The sequence below is a fragment of the Geotrypetes seraphini genome, chromosome 3 (assembly GCF_902459505.1).
Source record: "Geotrypetes seraphini chromosome 3, aGeoSer1.1, whole genome shotgun sequence".
Lineage (NCBI taxonomy): Eukaryota > Metazoa > Chordata > Amphibia > Gymnophiona > Dermophiidae > Geotrypetes > Geotrypetes seraphini.
In genome coordinates, this window is record NC_047086.1 from 5042814 (window position 1) to 5061571 (window position 18758).

The following is an 18758-nucleotide window of genomic DNA, read 5'->3' on the forward strand; positions in this document are numbered from 1 at the left end:
AATATTTTTTCAAAGAATAGTTAAGCTCTAGAACACGTTGCCAGAGGTTGTGGTAAAAGCGGATAGCGTAGTTGGTTTTAAGAAAGATTTGGACAAATTCCTGATGGAAAAGTCCATAGTCTTGTTATTAAAGACTTTCCTAGGGACGGGAATGGTTCCATGGGATTGGAGAACAGTAAATGTGGTAGTTCTTCACAAAAATGGTCAAAGACATGAAGTGGGAAACTACAGGCAGTTATGCCTCACTTGGGTTATTGGAAAAATAATGGACTACTTGTTGAAGGAGAGGATAGTGAAATTCCTGAATATAATGGGTTATAAGATTGGAAAAAAGCTGATGAAATTGGGGAAAAAAAAGCATCGGATGAACACAGAGGATCTCTAACTAGAATATTAATGGGCAAACTTTCATGGTCTGAATCCTGAAAAGGAGATACAGTGGTACCTCGGTTTACGAGTGCACCGGTTTGCGAGTGTTTTGCAAGACGAGCAAAACATTTGCAAACTTGGTGCTTCGTAAATCGAGCGCGCCTCGATTTGCGAGTGCCCCACCCCCCTCTGTCAATGGGCACCCCCCCCCCCACCGCGACCTGAGGTCCCCCCAACCCACCCGAACCCTCTTCTTACTTTGATGTAGCCTCCGCACCGGCACCAGCATGTCCTGTGCTGGTGCCCGAAGATCTGCTTCCTGTGCTGGGCCTTGAGCATGTGCGCATGCCCAAGGCCCAGCACAAGAAGCAGATCTTCGGGCACCAGCACAGGACATGCTGGTGCCTGTGTGGAGGCTACATCAAAGTAAGAAGAGGGTTTGGGTGGGTTGGGGGGACCTCTCCGATGGAAGCGGGGGGAGGATGCCGGTTCGCGGGGGGCCTTTGGGGGGATCAATGCTGGTTCTCGTCGGGGGGAGCAGCGCCGCTGGCCTAGGGGGGGGGAGGGGAGGAACCTATCAAAGCGAGTTTCCATTATTTCCTATGGGGAAACTCGCTTTGATAAACGAGCATTTTGGATTACGAGCATGCTCCTGGAATGGATTATGCTCGTAATCCAAGGTACCACTGTAGTTGGGATAGACTGGAATGAACAGCAGCTCAGTAGTTAGAACCCAAGGACAGTACCGGGCAGACTTCTAAGGTTTTTGGCCCAGAAATAAATAACATAAGAATTGCCTCTGCTGGGTCAGACCAGCGGTCCATCGTGCCCAGGAGTCCCCTCATGCGGCGGCCCTTAGGTCAAAGACCAGTGTCCTGAATCTAGCCTTACCTGCGTACGTTCCTGTTCAGCAGGAACTTGTCTAACTTTGTCTTGAATCCCTGGAGGGTGTTTTCTCCTATAACAGTCCCTGGAAGAGCGTTCCAGATTTCTACCACTCTGGGTGAAGAACTTCCTTATCCCAGGACAAGCAGCTATCATATTCTCACACATGGGTGACATCACCAACGGAGCCCCGGAGCGGACAGCCTCGAAAGCAGACTTGCTTGAAGATCTTCATAGAAATTTTGAGTGCTGCACCGTGAATGCACGCGTGCCTTCCCGCCCAAACTAGGGGGCGCATCTCCTGTGAAGATCCTCAGTTCATTGTTTTCCACGGAGCCAAGAAGTCCTCTTCGTCTTAGCTCTGCAATACTTCGATTGCCTTCCCCTCACCGCGGCTGTTTTGAGTTTATTTGATTCGGTCGCTGTGTTTAAGTTTATTTTTCCAAAAAAAAAAGGAATTATTTTATTTCTTTCTTTTTCGTCCAGCGGGCCTTGGGCCTGGGCCCAACCGCTCACCTCGTTCACCACGAGCTTTATTTTTTTCTATGTCCCGGCCTTTGACTGGGTTTAAGCGCTGTCGTCAGTGCGGTCGGACGCTTTCCATCACCAACCCTCACTGTCTGTGTTTGCGTTGTTTGGGTCCAATTCATTCTCCCCAAGACTGTACCTGCTGCTGGACTCTCCAGTCTAGGGCTTTTCACCATCTGTGTGCCCAATTTGAGCAACTCTTTGGCGGTATGGAGCAGCCCTCAGACAAGGCCTCGACCTCGCTTTCGACTGGGGCCTCGGTCTCGAAGGCCTCGACCTCGGTTTCATCTGGGACCTCGGTCTCGAACTCTACTCTGGCTAAGTCCTCGTCGGTCTCGAGGGCTTCCACGGTGCCTCCTGTGAAGACATCCTCCAGGGGTAAGTCTCCTGTTTCTCCCTCAGGTACCATCCCTAAGAAGCCACCAGTCTCATTCTCAGCCGGTTCCTCCGGTCCGGTCTTCCTCTTTGAGACCTCCTCCTAAGCGTGCCTCCAAGAGTAGGGAATACTCATCTTCGAGGTCACCCTCTTTGGAGCACACTGCTGCACCTACGAGACCTACGGATCCTTTTGTCTCAGTGCCCATGTTCGAGGACATGTTAAAGGCCATCTTAACAACGCAGATTTCCTCGATTGTGGCTAACCTTGTTCCATCCTCGACCCTGTCTTCTGGGGACCAGCCTGGGCAGCAGACTGAACCTCCAGTCGACTTGCCTCTGCCATTGAAGCGGCTCTCTTCCAGTGACTCTTCTCCTGAGCTTCTGTCGAGGTCTCTCCGACCTCGCTCGAAGCACTCGAGACATCGTGCTTCCAAGCTTCGTCGGGAGCCGCCTGTAGTCCCTTCTACTCCCATGGATGATGAGGCTTCTATTCCTCGTTCTTCCAGAGAGAAGCATAGATCTCAACCTCTAGATGTCTCGACTCGAAGCCTATCTGGATCGGGTTCTCCTCCATCGAAGCCACCCTTACGAGACCTTTCACCTCCTGCTTCGACACGTTCGGTGCCTCTCACTATGAGGACCTCACTGTCGAGGAGCCTGAAGCGTAGACGCTCACTGATTCCGCCCCATGCAGATAGTGCAGCTTCTTCCATCACCATGCGTCTTGATTCGGAGCCTCTCTCTCAATACTATTAGAGAGGATTCTCCCTCCTACTCGGTGGCTCCACGGTCTCGTACTCCTTCAGATGAGGCCGCATCCTCGAAGTCTACTTCCTTTGCTAAATTCGTATTTGACATGGGACAAGCTCTTAAACTAGATCTACATTCTGATTCCAAGTACACTCCAGAATATTTGGCTGACATGGAGCTCGCTCATCCACCTAAAGAGACTTTGAGACTACCTATGACTCCAGTCCTTAAACAAACTTTCATGCGCAATATAGAAACTCCTTATTCCATTATTGCTATCCCAAATTGGAGTCTTGCTACCGCACAGTTCCCTGTAAGGGATTCGAGAAGTCTCAATTATCCCATCAGTCCTTGGTGGTCGAATCCTCCTTAAAAAAGGCTCATCTATCCAAGCTCTATGCTGCAGTACCTCCAGGCAGGGAGGGCCGTACCATGGATAAGTTTGGCCGCAGGCTCTATCAGAATTCAATGATGGCTAACAGAATTCTGAATTATAACTACATTTTTACCACCTATTTCAACCATTCTTTTTATCCGGATCTCTCCAAACCACGTCTTCAGGAGTTCAAACAGATCCTCAAGACTCTCTCAGCTACAACTCTTTATGTTGCAAGCCTTTGATGCTGCTTTCGAATTGTCTTCGAGTCTCTGCCTTCGCTGTGGCCATGCGTAGACTGGCTTGACTACGTATCGTCGAAATGGATCCCAATCTCCAGGATCGTTTGGCCAACTTGCCTTGTCTGGGCAATTAACTATTTGATGATTCCATTGAAGCGGCTACTAAGCGCCTCTCTGAACATGAGCACTCTTGCTTCCCCAATTCGGCAGAAGCCCAAGGCTCCTCCGGTTCGGACATACAAGCAACCACAGCGTCATTATCCTCAGAAAACGACTCCTGCTTTTTCCAGGCCTCCACCTTGACGTCCTCAACAGCAACAATGGCAACAAAAACAAACTCCCGCTGCCATAAACCAGCTCAGTCTTTTTGACATTCCCAGTCTGAGCATTCCAACCTCCCTGCATCAGAATTCTCTTCTGCCCATAGGAGGTCGTCTTTCTCATTTTTATCACCAGTGGGAGACGATCACCTCAGATCTCTGGGTTTTTGCTATCCTGCGAGAGGGATACTCTCTTAGTTTCCTTCAGGTACCTCCAGATCGCCCCCCAAGAGTGTGTCTTTCCAATCAGTCGCAACTTCCTCCTCTTCTTCAGGCGGCTCAGGCTCTCCTTCGCCTCCGAGCTGTGGAGGAGATTCCTCTGTGTCAATGGAATCTGGGATTCTATTCCCGCTGTTTTCTTGTTCCGCAGAAGACGGGGGACTTGCGACCCATTCTTGACCTCAGAACTCTCAACAAGTTCCTGGTCAAAGAGAAATTTTGGATGCTCTCGTTGCCGACCTTGTACTCCCTGATGGATCAGGGAGATTGGATGTGCTCACTGGATCTCAAAGAGGCTTATACGCATATCCTCATCCATCCAGCCTTTCGCAAATACCTCCGATTCAAAGTCAGGACTCTTCATCTCCAATACAGGGTTCTTCCTTTCGGATTGGCCTCTTCCCCCAGGGTGTTTACAAAATGTCTGGTGGTGGTGGTGGCGGCACCTCTTCGCTCCCAGGGTCTTCAAGTATTTCCGTACCTGGACGACTGGCTTATCAAGGACCCCTCTCTTCACAGAGTTATTTCAGCGACCTGACAGACTATTATATTCCTACAAAGTCTGGGGTTCGAAGTCAACTTCCCAAAGTCTCAGCTGACCCCGTCTCAGTCTCTCCAGTTCATTGGAGCCACCCTGGATACTGTCTTGTCTGAGAGCGTTTCTTCCTTTATCACATCAGGACACCCTCCTTCACCTTTGTCATCAGGTCTCTCGTCTTCCTTCTCTCTCTGCACAACGTATGATGGTTCTTCTAGGTCACATGGCTTCTACAGTTCACGTAACTCCTTTTGCCAGACTTCACCTTCGCATTCTCCAGTGGACCCTGGCATCTCAATGGCAACAAGCCACGGACCCCCCTTCTCAACAAATTTTAGTAACTCCTTTGTTGAAGAAGTCTCTCCACTGGTGGATGCTCTCTTCAAATCTTTTCAGAGGTTTGCTGTTCCACCCTCTCCCTCAGACAGATTCGTCCACTTACGCATGGGGAGCTCATGTCGATGGGCTCCGTACTCAAGGACTGTGGACTTTGACAGACCGTCTGTCACATCAATCTGTTGGAACTCAGAGCGATTTTCAATGCTCTCAAAGCTTTTCAACATCTTCTTCGCGATACTGTGGTTCTTGTTCGGACAGACAACCAAGTAGCCATGTATTATGTGAACAAACACGGAGGAACAGGATCTCACTCCCTGTGTCAGGAGGCTCTACGACTGTAGTCTTGGGCGATTCGTCGCAACATCTTCCTCCGAGCAGTCTACATTCAGGGTCAAGCCAACTGTCTGGCAGACAACTTGAGTCGTCTTCTCCAACCTCACGAATGGACACTCAATTCTCCCTTGCTTCGGCTGGTGTTTGCTCGCTGGGGGACTCCGCAGATAGACCTTTTTGCGTCCCCCCTCAACTTCAAGCTGCCTCAGTACTGCTCCCGAATATATTCTCCTCAGCGCCTCGAGGCGGATGCGTCGAACTGGAAGGATCGGTTTCTTTATGCCTTCCCTCCTTTTCCTGATACTCAGGACTCTTATCAAACTCAAGATGGACCACGTCACCATGATTCTGATAGCTCCTCGGTGGCCCAGACAACCGTGGTAACTCCCTTCTGCTTCAACTCAGCACCAGGGAGCCTCTACTTCTACCAGTCTTTCCGTCTCTGCTCACTCAATCAAGGTTCTTTGCTTCATCCCAACCTGCAGTCTCTACACCTGACAGCTTGGCACCTTTCTACATGACTGACTACTCTCTTTTTTCTCAGTCTGTTCAAGACATTTTGGTCGCTTCAAGGAAGCCGTCCACTCGTCAGTGTTAAGGCCAGAAATGGACCAGATTTTCAGTTTGGTATGCCTGCCGTCAGTTGGAGCCTATGTCTACTTCCTTTGCTTCTGTTTTGGACTATTTACTTCATTTCTTTTAATCTGGACTTAAAACTACATCTATTCGAGTCCATCTCAGTGCCATTACTGCCTTTCATCAGCTTCTTGATGGGAAACCTCTCTCCGCACATCCTGTGGTTTCTCGGTTTATGAAAGGACTCTTTAATGTTCATCCACCACTTAAACCGCCTCCAGTGGTTTGGGATCTCAATGTTTTAGCTCAGCTGATGAAACCTCCATTTGAGCTAATTGCTCAAGCTCATCTCAAGTATCTTACTTGGAAAGTAGTTTTCGTCATTGCCCTCACGTCAGCTCAACGAGTCAGTGAGTTGCAGGCTTTGGTGGCAGATCCTCCTTTCACAGTTTTTCATCATGATAAGGTGGTCCTCCGTACTCATCCTAAATTCTTGCCCAAAGTTGTTTCAGAATTTCATCTCAATCAATCTATTGTTCTACCTGGTTTTTTTTCCTAAGCCTCATTCTCATCCTGGAGAAGTAGCGCTCCATACTTTTGACTATACTGGATAGGAGGGTAGTTTGGAAGAGAAATGGAAAAGTGGTAGGGAAAGAGGAGAGATGCTGGATAAAAAGGTAGATGAGAAAAGGAGAGTTGTGGATCTGGGGATGGTACGAACCTTCGCTGCAGTTGCTCTTTCATTCTTCATGTGCAGTAAATATGCTGCCTTCCTCAGCTGGAAGCTTTCCCTCTGCTACTGCTTCCTGGCTCCACTTAGGTGCAAAGCAGTAGCAGTGGGAAAGCTTCACTCAAGCTGCTGGTGGCCTGAAAACTGCAAGAGCACTGCCTTATCAGGTCCCATGGAAAAGAGAAATGCTTGAGGGGGGGGGGGGGGGAGTGGTCAGAGAAATGCTAGACTGCAGGGATGGAGACAAAAAAAAAAAAGGAAACATGCCAGACCTCCAGGGGAGAGAAAGAGATGGATAGTGAGCTTAGAAAAATAAAACGTCAAATGGGCAGGAGACCCTGGCAAGCGAGTTAACAGAAGAAACAGAAACCAACATGATCTGAATAATAACCAAACAAAAGGCAGAAAAGTAATTTTATTTTCTATTTTGTGATTAGACTATATAAAACCTGAAATGTTTATCCTGCTGGTGCTAGACATGGGTAGGCCCAGGACAAAAATTTGGAAGGGGACCCCAAAGCCCTCTACTAGATCGTGCCATTTTCAGCTTCCAGCAGGCTTAAGGCATTCCTTGGCCTAACACCATCCCTGGCATGTGTGATCTTTATATTTTGCACAGTATAAGAGGAAATGGATCTTTTTCTTTGGTGTTGTACTATATAGAAGGTGTGTCTTCTTGGGATTTTGGTTTAATTTGTGTTTATCATTTTTGGTCAGTTATGTATTTGACATTTGAGTTCTGAGTGACATGGATAACCTGGACATACAGGTGATTCAACTGGACATACTGGCCTCACTTGTGTATGCTGGACACTACAGACCTATATTTTCCCATAGCCAGGCCCAGCCTGTACCTTGCTGTCTGTAAACACCTGCAGCCTTTGCAATGCTAACGTTTTTGTCTCCATTCCCTGCTGGGAGGATATTTCTCCAAGGTTCTGCTGAACTGTTATCAGTGATGTATGACTTCATATGCCAGGCACCCTGGAAAGCCATAAAACTTTTATAATGAACAAGGATCCCTGCAGGACGATGTGGGTGTAGTAAGATGAGAGAACTTGGTACCAAAACATTTGCTCCCTGTCTCTGAACCAAGTTATGGGAACCAAGCAGCTGGATTGTTGAAAGGTCACCTTTGCCAACTTTCAGCATACAAGGACACTATCCCGAAGATGCACAGAATTGTAAAACCACTAATTAGCATCTACAAAGATCTCAGCGCTGGAGAAAGAAAGTTCACCAAGAGTTCTCTGTTTCTGCAAGGCCCCCCTACTGGGGAGGGGGGTGGAGGTGAGAGAGGTGTGGACTGAGAGGAGGTATACATTATTTTATGTACCAATAGGGAATTACATAACCAGAATTCGGGGATGGACATTTTTGGAACAAAGGAAGAATTGCTCTGTATAAAAAAAACACGTGCATTTTAGGTAGAGCCAGAGAGATTCACTTACTTATGCTACGGGGATCTGCTAGCCCCCTGCTAAGCATATGGGTGCACGTTCTTCGCTCCATTGCATATTCTGAACTGACAATACATTTTTCTGATATGTCTCTGCTGCTGTAATACTGTAAGTTTTTATACCAACAATAAACGAATATTGTCTGTTTTGGAAGATGCAATGTCGTCTTGTAGTTATTCCAATGAAGTAAACAAAGCAGCCTTTACTTCATCACCTATGCCACCATCTACCTTTGATAAAGCAAATGTTTGCTGGAACTTTTAATCCAGAGGATACAACCTAGTTATGGCTTTTGCCCCTCAAGTGTCTTCCGGGGTCTCCCAGGGCTCCGTAACCAGGAGTTTCATGTCTGGGTGCCACAGAAGGGATGTGACTAGGGCTGAGGCACATCAATGTTGAGCTCGCATCAATGTCTGGCAGGGCCAAAGACTTGAACAGCTGCTGTATGGAGGGATTCTCTCCTGAGTCCAGCGACCAGACTCAATCCTAATCCTCAGCATAGGAGGCCAAATCAAGACAGTAAGGGAAGACTTAACTTTCATCCCCTGAATCCCTGTCTGACAGTCAGGGAGAGCTTCATTCCCACAGAAGCAGCACTCTGAAAATTCTTAGAGGTGTGCACTGAGGGTCGGTCTTCAGCTGACCTAAATGGTGTAATTTAGCCATGTGCATATGCCTGCCAGAGTAGATTAATGAACTCTGGGTTAAAGACCTTAGTAGGCAAATATCCTTCCCCCTTTAGAAGGGAAGAGAAACCTCCTTGGCTGTGGAGCCTCTGCACCATTTCGGTGTACCACACTACTGTTTCAGGGCTCCAGGGGAAACTTTCACTCCCCTAACAAGCTCCAAAGCTGTGTGCCATGCCCCAGAGTCCTTGTGGGAGCTAAACTTGAAGTTCCTGCCTCCCGCTTTGCTCGACACAACACAAGGGTGCTCTTCTGAAGCCCATCCTTTGCAAACAAGACACGATATAGGGGTATTAGGGTCAGAGGACTACAATCCTAGCTCTTTGGAAGCAAAATGAAGTGTTATGGAGAAGTTTTGAGCTAAAAATTTGGAAAATCTAAGATGGCTGCTGCTGGTGAATTTTATTGCTAAAAAGTTCAAAATCACCTCAGGGCTGACTAAAAACCTTACCCCCCCAGGATTTTAGGGAAGGGGAACCAAGGCCCTAGGTGTAGCAATAAAGATAGCTTTTGAAGAAAACCTCCCCACACACAATTTTTCCCACCTTACTCAGACTATGTGCTGGGAAAATGCTACCTGCTTCAGCTCCTCTCAGGTGTAGCTGTTCTAGGAGAGGCCCTATGCTTCTAGTAACTTCACTGGAGCCTTTGGCTTCTGGTCATACCTCTATGAATCGAACCTCAAACCCCCCCTCCCACACAGACCTCTCACGATAAGAGTGCCCTGAAAGAACACTATTAGCGCCTAAACAGCCTGCGCTCCAGCTCTGTTCATGCAGGCAGTGTAGACTCTTATTGAAAGGGATCTCTGATTTCACAAGACTGACTAGAATAATAAACTGAAAAACTATTGTAAAAGAAAAATAAACCAAGCAGATAAGACACCTTTCATGTTCACCTGCAGAAACACCGGAGGAGGAAAGCAGACTGCTGGGGGAAGGAGGGTTCAGAAGCTGTGATTTGACATCTTTCTGCAGTATGCTTGTGAGAATGGACAGAGTAACCTAAGGTTCAGCATACCATTCCTATTGCAGTGAAAAAAGATTACGTATTTTATACCCTGGTAAGCTGTATTCCAGTAGAGAGGATATTCTAGACAAGTGGGTTGTGTCATCTGCACGTGTCATCTGCAGAAGGAATCCAGTTTGGATTTTTCTCTGTGCCTCTTCTGTACTTCACTAAGCTCCTTAGTTCCACTTACAGTTAGTACCCAAGCGCCCAAGAGCCACCAAACCAACGTGAAGTAGACACCCCCATAACGATCAAAGTCACAAATAACTGTTCTGATCATAGTAACATGCAAATATCAGCAAACAGTCAGCAAAAACCTCAAGGGAGCTCAGAAGCTACTCTCGCAGGAAAGAGGAACATATATACACTATTCTTCCCAGCCCCCAAGGACTGACTGGCATCCAAGATACAACTTAGAGAAGCATAAATAGACAGTAAATAGTCAGACGCAGGAGTGAGAGTGGGAGTCTAGAATGTCTCACCTATCTATTGGAAAAGAGCTTACCAGGGTAAGTAATCTTTTTCCAGTGCAATGGGCGAGACATTCTAGACAAGCGAGACGTATAAAAGTAATCCCCAGAAAGCTAGGGTGGGCTTACTGTACCGACCCTCAATACTGAGGCACCAAAGACAAGAGTCCTGTCTCACCACCACATCCACTCTAAAAACTTGGCAAACGTGTGGACCACATTGCTATCCTGCAAATCTCAAGGGAGATCGCTCTAGCTTCGGCCCATGAAGAAGCCACACCTATAAGAATGCAGCTTGAAGGAAGTAGGAGACTGTTTCCCAGAAAGAATGTAGGCTGACAAAAGGGCCTCAAGAAAAAGAACAATTTAAATTCAATTAAATCTAGAAATTGTGGCCTTAGAAGCAGGAGCACCCTGCTCAACAGAATGAGTCAGCACAAACAAATGGTCAAAGAGACAGAAACTCATTTGTGGCATCTAGTTTCCTCCAAACACGATTGTGTCTTTCAACCACCAGGCAGAAAAAAAAAAAATACACACTTCCTGATTAACATGGATAGCCACAATCATCTTCTGCAGGAAAGAAGGAACCGTGTGCAAGGAAATCCCTCATCTCTGAGATCAGGAGGAATGGTTCACTGCAAGAGCGAACCTGAAGTTCAGAAGACACGTCTCGCTGACATAACAGCGATCAGAAAGACTGTCTTGAGAATCAAGTCCAGGAGGGAAGCATCCTGAAGAGGCTCAAAGAGAATCTTGGGTAGGCTAGACAGCACCAGGTTGCGGTCCCATGAAGGGAATGGCAATTTAAAAATCGATGGTCTAATGCAAAGAGCCCCTTTCAGAAATCTGGCTACGTCAGGGTGAGACGCCAAAGATGAATGACGACACTGGGCTCAAAAACAAGAGTGCCCAGCCATGTGGACCCGAAGGGCACCACAGTGAGGCTTTGATCAAGACCAGCCAGGAGAAAAGCAAGCACCACCGAAATTAGAGAGGAATACGGCTTTGCTTGTTCCTGAACGCATCAACACCGTAATGTGAGCAAATATAGTAAGTCGACCTCTCAGACATGAGAAGAGTGCCAAGACCACATCAGAACAGCCCTTGTAGTCTAAAGCTGTAAGCTCAACATACCATAAGAGCAAAGTGACCTTGGTTCTCCATGCAGACCAGACCCTGCGTAAGTAGGTCAAGATGTGTGCTCAACCGAAGGCTTTGACCCTAGCAAAGGTGCATCAGATCTGCGTACCACGGCCTGTGCGGCCAGTCTGGAGCCACCAGAATGACAGCCCAGAGGGTCCAAGATCTGCCAAATAACTTGAGCTCTCATGGTCCAGGAAGGAAAGACATTTGCTTTGGTGTAAGCATTGGTCACTTATTTTGTACGCATTTTTACATGTATTTTTATTATGTATATTTACATTGTGAGCCGCTTTGGGAAAAGCAGGTTATAAATAGAAACACAAAACATATAGGATTCCCCGAGGCCACAGCTGCACCATTGAGGATCCTCACTTCTGAACTCAGTCCGACTTAAGAATCAATTTGCTTTCTTCTTTGCCGTGGCCATAAAGTTGAAGCGGGGCCAACCCCAGTGCTACACAATGGCTCGGAACACCACCAGGGCCAGCGCCCATTTGCCCTGATCCAAGGGCTATCTGCTTAGGATGTCGGCCTGAACAATGTCGACTCCTGCCACATGCGCTTCTGAGCGCCTAGAGGTGGTGTTCCTCCCACAGGTTTTATTCAAAATTTTATTAATCGTCTATTAACATTCTAGGTGATGTACAATACAATTAAATGCATTTGTGGTAAGTGGCTTCTTGCTTGCAGCCTTGCTTGTGCTCAGAGAAAAATCTCAATGGGAAGCTGTATTCAAATGATTTTTCACTTTTCATTCAAGTAGCTATTTGTCCTGGAAGTTCTTAGTTCATCTATCAAGTGCTATACAGATATATTGCATATACTCTGTTGCATACTTGAGTACCTGAATGTAAACCACTTAAGTTATAATTGGTATATAAATACAAAAAATAGATACATCATTAGAACACACTGAAAATGTTTCAAGGATATACATATCTTCTCCTATAAAAAACGTGCATGGATGCAACCCCCCCAGTTTATGGTTACAATCCCTTCCCCCCAAAAAAACCCCAAAACTATGGCAACAACAACTAGCTTCTCAATGCTCAAACTGCAGTAATGCTGAGTAGGTGATGCAATAGATTATTTATGAAATGATGGTCACCGTCTACTTTTGTTGATGAAGTGCACTGAGAAACCAGTTTATTACTATTGCCACATTTATTACTATTGCTAATGATTGGAACTATAAACTAAGATTATTATAAGCTGGGATTCCTCCAAGGCTTTTCCTCCTAACACATGATAATTTCAATACTAGCATTCACCCTTATTACTACCATTGTAAGCATTTTTTGTAGGAGAGTATATGTATATTAGAGTGATTCTTCCCATTTCCCAAAAATTAAAGGTTCAATAAAGGATAAAAGTTACCTGGTTAACAAAAAGGGTGGTCACAAATTTTCTTGGCTTGAAAACATCCACTACTTTCTTGATGAGGTCATCATAGGATGTTTGAGATATATTAGTTTCAAAACTAACATATGAAAACTCTGGTTCTGGAGTGATGTGAATAGTCCAGTAAGTTCCCTGTGAAGAGACCAAACATGTTTCATTAGACAAACAGTGAGCGAAGACCTGGATAACTAGCTGTATCACCATATCTCAAATTGGGAATTTTAGACTTCCTACCCTATTTACCGTATGTTCATGCATATAACGCGCGCGTTATACGCGTTTTACAAATTTTTTTTTTACATAGTTCTTCTCCCCCCCCCCCCCCCGACATCCGATTCACCCCCGCAGGACCGCTCACACCCCCACCTCGAAGGACCGCTCGCACGCACTCCCACCCGCACCCCCACCCTGAAGGACCACTCGCACTCCCACAGCCTCCCGACCCCCCCATCATGTAGAAGCTCCTACCGGTGTCCTGCTGCTTCCTCTTGGCGGTCCTGGCCCTTCTGTGAGCCCTGCACCTGCGCTGCTTCTTCCGGCGGTCCCGCCCTTTCTCTGACGTCAAGCCCTCTTGCCCCGCCGACTCCCCGACACGATCGGGGCAAGAGGGAGCTCAAGCCCTCTTGCCCCAGCCAACTCCCCGACAATATCGGGCCAGGAGGGAGCCCAAGCCCTCCTGGCTCTGGCGACCCCCCCCCCCCCAGCTAGTTGTTCGGGCCAGGAGGGAGCCCAAACCCTCCTGGCCACAGCGACCCCCTACCCCCACCCCGCACTACATTACGGGCAGGAGGGATCCCAGGCTTGAGCTCCCTCTTGCCCCGATCACCAGCGCGATTTGTGTTAAGTAAACTGGGGGTGCTCTCCAACAAAACCCCCCGTCGGAGCCCCTAAAAACAGTAATTTTCTTCGGCGCGTGCCTCCGTCTTGCGCTCAGTTGTCGGTGCGCGCCTTTGTCTTCCGCGTTGTCTATGAACCATTTAGGAGATGAATTTGTCAAACAGTATGGTTTTAATTGCTCTCCAGAAAGCACCGTAGGTCAGCCTGGCTCTATTGATGTAATTACCCAGCCAGGACTGCTCTTTACTTGCTTGGAACATGAAGGACCTGTCCAAAAAGGATTTGTATTTGCAGCCTATAATCTTTGGGTATGTATATATGTTACATTTCTGTTTGACCGTGTGGAGTTGTGTGGACCCTCAACTCTTTAGTATTCAGTTGACCAAGTAGAAGGAAGCATGAAATCAACCTTAAACCCAAATATAAAAGGATCAACTTTATACAACTCCTCCTAGTGTGTGCAGAGCGCCCTGATTCTGAGGAAAACCCGAGTACAGGAAACAGGAGCCCTCACAGGAGAAAAGAGCAGGATTCCTGGATGGGCTTCTGGAATAGTGTGAAACACTAATGGAAAGAAAATCAGGTAAGAATTTCTCCTTCCATAAAGCTGCTTCAAGCTATTCCAGAATCTGTGGAATTGCCAAAAAAATCCCTTACTGAGGGTGGGATACTGATGCCACTGTCTGCAACACAGCACTCCTGAAAACAGTGGCTGAGCAAGCAGCCAAACAATGCTTAGCAAAGTTGTTCAGAAACACATAAATGTTGGTTGGAGACGCCAACTGAGCAGTTTGCCCATCACCAGATAAGCTGACAAAATCATTGAGCAATTGTGGGCTTAGATGCCACAAAATCCTTCCTCAGAACTGAAGGACAAAATCTGTCTGACCCAAGAAACTCATTGGCGACACCCAAGTATCGGAGAAGGACCTCTCTCGCATCCAAAGGCCTGAAAATGATCCCTACAGTCCTCTCTATGGAACAAAGAGCTCAACCAACTGGTTTATGTGGAATGCAAAAACTTTCAGCAGAAAAGGGACTGGGACTTGCATACTGCCTTTTTGTAGGTATGTGTAGGGGTGTGTGTGTGTGAATGATATTACACACATACATAAAGCAATGGAGGATTAAGTGACTTGCCCAAACAGACCTCAAGGAAATGACTGCATTCATAAAGTATAAAAAGGGCTCTCTGAAAGACAGAACTATGGTGTGCTGAGGCAATAACTACCAAAAATACCATCTTCAAGATAAGGTCCTTAACTGTAGCCACTTCAAGAGGCTCAATGGAGCGCCTACAAACACATGCAAGACTAAGTTTGAGGTTCTACTCAGGAGAAATGGGCCAGAATGGGGGGCCATAAGCAGCATGCACCTTTCAAGAACCTTACCACATCCAATGAGCTGCCTAAGATGAATACTGAATATGTCCCCTGAAACATGACAACACCAACACCTGGACCTTTAGGGGGCTTAGGGCCATCCCTTTCTCCAAGCCCATATGAAAGACAGGATAGAATCAGACATTGAGGAAGAAGGAAATCCTCACACACTTTAACACTATCCCTCAAAGGTCTTCCAAACTGGCATATGCTGCAGGCGTTGACTGCTTCCCAGCCTGCAAGAGGGTAGAGATGACACACTGAAAACTCCTTATATCTTAAACATGCTCTTTCAATGGCAAGACAAGGGAGACAGATTATCAGGCCCTGCTGCAAGTCCCACCATTGGGAAAATCGTAGCAGGCTGCCTCCCATAAGACGGATCAGATCCACCTATATGGCCATCTCAACCAGTCTAGAACCACAAGACTGACTCTGGATGAAGGGTGACCCTCTGGAGGACAAGCGCCATCTGCCATAGAAGAAAATCATACAGAAGCTGGTTGAGTAGCTCCAGTAACAGCAATGAGTTGAGACCCTAAGCACATAAGCCTTGCAATGGCTGTAGAACCAGACAACCTTTATGTTCCTGGCAGTGGCCGTAAAGTCCAAAAACGGGAGCTCCCAGCTTATCACAATTTACTGAAATACCTCGTCAGCGCAGCCTTACACTGTAGCTGTCAGCATTTTCTGTTGGACAGCTGTCTCTCCCTTGGGTCTAGGGAATTTCTGTTCAGGAAATCCACTTGCAGTTAAGGTTTAGATTAGATTAGATTAGAAATTGCCAATAGGCAGAAAAGATTCTGTTCCACCTAACACAGCAGTCGGGTGGCGTCCTCCAGCAAATTGGAAACTTATTCCAGTGGGGTTTTTAAATTTTCAATGCTTATACCAGGTGCACAAAATTATACATACATTAATCAGAAGCAGCACTAGCCCTTTCCTCTAGACAAACTGAAGACCAGTTTACAGATCCCTTCTTTTTGAGGGATAGTCTTCCCATGGCTGGGAACCCAGAAATGCCAGCTCTGTGGATCCAGCTTTGACTTTAGAGCCGAGGATGATCAAGGTTTGGCGCTTGTTTCCATTTGCTACACTGACGGATACGAACCTGTTCGATATGTTTGAGTGACATTGATGAAGGGTTAGAAGGAAAGTTTGCCTTTTTCGGATACCACTAAGATTTGTAATAGAGTAAACATCACAGAGTGGAAAACACGATAAAGGATCTACAACAGTTAGAGGAATGGTCTAATATCTAGCAACAAATTCAATGCAAAGAAATGCAGAGTAATGCGTTTGGGGATTAGTAAATCGGAAGGAGCCTTATGTGCTGGGAGGTTGACATGCATGGAGGTGGAGAGGAACCTTGGTGTGATAGTATCTGAAGATCTTAAGGCAAAAAAAACCCCAGTGTGACAAGGCAGTGGTGTTGCCAGGATGCTGGACTGTAAAGAGAGGTGTAGCCAGTAGAAGAAAGGAGGAGTTGATGCCCCTATATGAGTTGTTGGTGAGGCCCCACTTGGAGTATTGTGTTCAGTTTTGGAGACCGTATCGAGCAAAGGACATAAGACTTAAAGTGGTCCAGAGGAGGGCAACGAAAATGGTAGAAAGTTTGCACCAAAGACATAAAAGGAGAGACTGGAAGCCCTGAATATGTATAACCTAGAGCAGGGCTAGGCAAGTCTGGTCCTGGAGAGCCACAGACAGGCCAGGTTTTCAGGATATCCACAATAAATATGCATGAGATACATTTGCATCTCAAAGAGGCAGTGCATGCAAATCCATTTCATATATATTCATTGTGGATATCCTGAAAACCTGACCTGCCTGTGGTTCGAGGACCAGAATTTCCTACCCCTGCCTAGAGGAAAGGAGGGATAAGGGATTATATGATTCAGATGTTCAAATATTTGAAAGTTAACATAGAAGAAAATCTTTTCCAAAGAAAGGAAAATGGTAAAACCAGGACAATTTGAGATTGAAGGATGGTAGACTCAAGAGTAATGTAAGGAAATTTTTTCTTTACAGAGAGGGTGGTTGATGCCTGGAATGCGCTTTCGAGGGAGGTGGTGGAGAGGAAAACTGAGTTCAAAAAAGCATGGGATGAACACAAGAGGATCTTGAATCAGAAAATAATGGTATATATTGAAGAACTAAGACTTGCATGGTTTGTCTCTGTATATAGCCATTTGGTTGAGGATGGGCAGGGATTGGCTTCGATGATTTAGATGGGCTGGAGTGAGCTTTGATGGAGAGTTCAGTAGATGGAACCTAAGAACAGTACCGGGTAGAGCTTTGGGTTGTGGCTCAGAAATAAAAGGATAAATTGTCAAATTAAACCAATAATTTAAAGAAAGAATAAGGTTGGGCAGACTGGATGGACCATTCGGGTCTATCTGCAGTCATTTACTATGTTACATTACATTATAATGCATTTCTAGACCACAATATCTTCCAGATCAATGCAGTTTACATCAGACTGTACATCACAGTGAAATACAAAAGAAATATCTTCCTTACTTTTCTAAGAATTTTACAAAAAAGAGATGTCTAATAGTTTTCAGAAATGCATATATGAAATCGAAGAAGAAAACAAAATTCACAGTTCCAAATCCCAACTAGTAGCCTGATATGCAATTATTCGATGCAAAAATTTCTTGTAAAGACATCCTCATACTGGAGGGAACACAAACAATGACGTTATCCCTTACTGGACGAACCACAGTCTCTACATTCGTTACTTTTAATCACTCAGATAGTTCATTCTGCTGCTTCTTCCTCATGTGTGGTGAGTGCTCAGTTCTCTGCCTTTCCCTGATATACTTCTTTTGACATCCTGATTTCAGAGCAGTGGGCTCTCTGGAGGAAACTCTTAAGGTAATGAGAGCCATGTCCTATCTTATGGCACTGGGGTGTCAGCAACTCTTTAGTCAGCCTAGCGTGGATTCATTAGCAGCTCAGGTCACTAGGCACACCTCCCTTCTGGGCGAAGGCGGTGTGGTGCTCAAGGACATGCAGGTGTGGTTGTAGTTCTCAGAAGACTTTTTGGAGGTAGTAGCTTTGTGAGTCAAAGCTGCCTCAGCGGTGTCCTTTGTCAGGCACACTTGTCTTTCCAGACTGCGAACTTTGCAGAATGAAGATGTCAAGCCCCCCACCCTCTCCCAAGCTTCTGTTATCAGGCATGAACTTTGTGGCCGACGCCTTTTATGACATTCTTCATGTCCTGGGTAAAGCATCAGCTTATTCCATTTCTGCTTGTAGAATGTTCTGGATTAGACAATAGGCTGGTGATTCCACCTCTAAAGCTACACTTGCCAGACTACCTTTTAAGGGGCAATTCTTATTTGCTAAAGACCTGGCTGATCTCATATGGTGGACTATTGCCCCAAGACCCTATCTGATAGTAAAACAAAGAATATTTAGAGGCTCAGGGTGCTCTAATTTTCATGGCTTCAGGCTCTCTTGCCAGTATTCCAGTTCCAAGTCAGATTCTACCAGGGATACAGGCAGAGGTTCTTGGACGTAACCAGTCTTCCGCTTCCCAAGCTTCTCTTTCAACCAAGTTGTCGCAATGGCACAAGGCTGGGCGATCCCCCTTTACATATTGGAGGCAGACTTCTCTGCATTTCTGCAGGCCTGGGTTCAGATTTCATCCAACTGGTGGGTTCTGCACATCATTCAGTTTGGTTACAAGCTGGTATTTGCTTGATCTCTGGCAGATTGGTTTGTGGACTCCAGTAGGGCACCCAGAGAAGGCAGCCATAGTTCTGGCCACTGTT

At 46.3% G+C, this 18758-nt stretch overlaps 1 protein-coding gene across 2 annotated transcripts in view; it reads right to left on the reverse strand.

Moving 5' to 3' along the window:
• AMD1 (adenosylmethionine decarboxylase 1) overlaps positions 1–18758 on the reverse strand; it is a 123809-nt gene that overhangs the window by 13561 nt on the left and 91490 nt on the right. For both annotated transcript variants that reach the window (XM_033936526.1, XM_033936527.1), the window contains exon 8: positions 12734–12889. In XM_033936526.1, coding sequence (XP_033792417.1) covers positions 12734–12889 — 156 coding nt within the window. The remainder of the gene's footprint in view (positions 1–12733; positions 12890–18758) is intronic.